We start from the raw sequence: 3,023 nt of genomic DNA, 5'->3' as shown, positions 1-3,023 counted from the left end.
TTCTCCCTCCTCTCTCCCTCCCAGGTCTCCTTCTTCCTCGACCTCCCATGATTGTTTTGATGCCCCCTCTTAGGATAGATATATTTATCAGATTTATCAAAAGATAACTAAGTGTTAACTCAAACACAACCTGAATGATTGAAATCTATATTAGCCAGGTTTCTGTTGTTATAACAAATAGTTAAGATAATTAACTTTTAAAAAGAAACATGTCACTCATGACAGACAGTTTTACAGGTCTCAGTCCCTGGTGAGTGGAGTGTTTCGATGCTTTCTGTTTCTGTACCTCATGGTAGGGATATGGTTGGACAAAGCCACTCAGCTCCTGGCCAATAAAGAAGACAGAAAAGTTCTTATCTCTTATCTCTTTTATGACATGGCTCAAGTAAAGGACTGCAATTAGTTTCAATGTTTAAATGTCTTCATCATTCCAAAGAAAACGTGAAAGCTATCAGGTTTTTGCCAATTATATGAGATTTTGTGAACCATTAATATCAAATCTGTAACATGCCTAAATATGAACAATTTTGAAAAGTGCTAACGTAACTTAAAAGTATGTTTAGCAATTTATATTTATATTATTAGATTTATGCCCTGAATTTAAAATTTAACTTGATTTTATTAAAAAGCTAGTGTTCTATATTACATGAAACTTGAACCCCCATATTTATTGAAAAGCTAATAATATATTAACACTTTTCAACAAGAAAACTCCATATAATATTATATCAAAGAGGCATTATTCTATGACATCTTTCAAAATAACTAATGTCTCTTAGAAAACATTTTTTTCATCAAGCTGTCTCTTCAGAGCACCCTTAATCTCATTATTCCTGAGGCTGTATATAAGGGGGTTCAACATGGGGATTACCACCATGTAAAACACAGACACCACTTTGTTTTGGTCCGTGGAATAGCTGGACTTGGGCATCACATAAATGAATGTGACTGTCCCATATAACAAACTGACTGCAGTTAGGTGGGAAGTGCATGTAGAGAAAGCCTTGTGTCGACCTTCGGTAGAGTGCATCTTCAAGACGGTGATGAGGATGTAGGTGTAGGAAATGGCTATGATCAACACTGTGATCACAATGATAGAGCCAGCAGAAAATGAATCAAGAATTAGGAGGAAACTGTTATCAGAACAGGTGAGTTCAACTAAAGGAGTAAAATCACAGAAAAAGTGATTGACACTATTTGGACCACAGAAAAGAAAAGAAACAAAAGAAAATGTAAAGCAGGAAGCATGAAGAAACCCACCAATGTAAGACCCTACAAGCAACTGCATACAGACTTGTGTGGACATTTTGGTTAAATAAAGCAGTGGGTTGCAGATTGCCACAAAGCGATCGTAAGCCATGGCAGCCAGAAGGAAACATTCAATAGCACCAAAGAAAACAGCTGAACCAAGCTGGATGCCACATCCAGTATAGGAGATACTGCTCCTCTCCAGCAGGAAGTTGACAAGCATATTTGGTGTGACAGAAGAAGAGATGGCTATGTCAACAGAAGCCAAGTGACTGAGAAAGAAGTACATGGGGTGATGGAGCTGAGGAGACACTCTGATGAGAAGGATGGTACTGAGGTTCCCAGACACAGTCACCAGGTAGATGCACAGGATGATGGTGAAGAGTATGACTCTAAGGACTGGGTCATTTGTTAATCCCAATAAAATGAACTCTGTCACTGCAGTATGGTTCCCATTCTCCAGGAAAGCCATGGGACAGTGTAGTGCTGCCAGATCAAGGCTGTGATGGAGAAATTGCAAGAAGGGATTTATCAATGGCTAGTTTCATTTTCATTAATATACAAATAATGCAATTATATTTGAAAATGTAAAAGCAACTGTATTTACTTGCCTGCAAGGTTGAGACTACAACTTTAGTGTGGTTAGCACAAGACCCCTAAAAACTTCCCTCTCATAAAAGCCTGTTTGTTCACATGTTATGCTCTTCTACCATTTCCTTCAAGCAAAAATAAACATATAAATTGATTAGAATAACAAAATTAATCATTAGTGTGTTGTAAAAGATGAATGCATAAAGTTTTATAAGAAATAATTAAGTAGCAGCTAATCTATTTACATACCTCTTTAAAATAAGCATGAATCTAAGGATTACACATAGATGCAAATCAGTAACTTATAAAATTGCCATATTTTCATATATATAATATATTGATTTTAAATCTGATACTATATTTGCCTAAAATATTATCTTCATCACTATTTTAATAACTTTGAAAGACATTATTTCACTTGATGTCATTTATAACCTTTAAAAATCAGAATCAGAACCTTAATAATTGGAACCCAACTACTTAACAGATATACTATACTGAAGTTAAATAATCTTAGACTCCTTTATACTAGAAATGATTGAAATTTTTTGTAAAGTTTTTTAACAGGTATTGTGTAAGATTTTCCTATATAAATAAAGTTATTTTTCATATACCAACTATAAAGGAATTTTAAATTATCAAAAAATATCTATTGAAAATGGTTAGATATTTTTAATATATTTGAAACAGAAAATGTTGTTTTACCATATGTGAAATATCTATCCAATCAGTGTGAAAACAACATAATAGATACTCAACCCATAGCTAAGACAATTTTATTTTGAGTACATAAATATTTTTTTCAGTTTATACATTAAAACCATTCAGCCAGATTCATTACAAAAAGCCAAAGTCTTACCTTGAAATGAGAAAGATTGCATGGTTATATAGTCATCTTTCAGCGTTTGTCTCCTTCGGGGATAAATTCCAAAGATGCTAAAGATTCATATGTGAATTCTGAAGTATACTGGAACATTACTATTTCCTGTGGTAGCTACTGAGTGATTCAATTCACTGGGTAGAAGAAGTAAGCTCCCAAGATCCTATCAATTCTCAAGAGATCAATTTATTATTTTCTTCTCTCTTGGGTGTTCATGCACAGTCATTTGGATTTGTTTACTATTTAGTACATCATACTATGAAAATTTTGCTAAGAACAATTATTTATAAGTTTACTTTGATAA

The 3,023-nt window shown here is 33.7% G+C and overlaps 1 protein-coding gene across 1 annotated transcript; it reads right to left on the bottom strand.

Annotated features, from left to right (window-relative positions):
• Positions 1–775: 775 nt before the first annotated feature.
• Positions 776–1,720, bottom strand: LOC116894215 (olfactory receptor 510). Its single transcript, XM_032895928.1, has one exon. The coding sequence runs from the start codon at positions 1,718–1,720 to the stop codon at positions 776–778; it is 945 nt and encodes a 314-aa protein (XP_032751819.1).
• Between the last annotated feature and the right edge of the window lie 1,303 nt (positions 1,721–3,023).

Source organism: Rattus rattus, chromosome 2 (genome assembly GCF_011064425.1).
Source record: "Rattus rattus isolate New Zealand chromosome 2, Rrattus_CSIRO_v1, whole genome shotgun sequence".
In the NCBI taxonomy this organism is placed as follows: Eukaryota; Metazoa; Chordata; class Mammalia; order Rodentia; family Muridae; genus Rattus; species Rattus rattus.
This window is presented reverse-complemented; position numbering and strand designations above follow the sequence as displayed.

Coding starts and splice junctions, on each gene's coding strand:
- LOC116894215 (XM_032895928.1), bottom strand. CDS start 1,720: ATGGCTTTCCTGGAGAATGGGAACCATACTGCAGTGACAGAGTTCATT.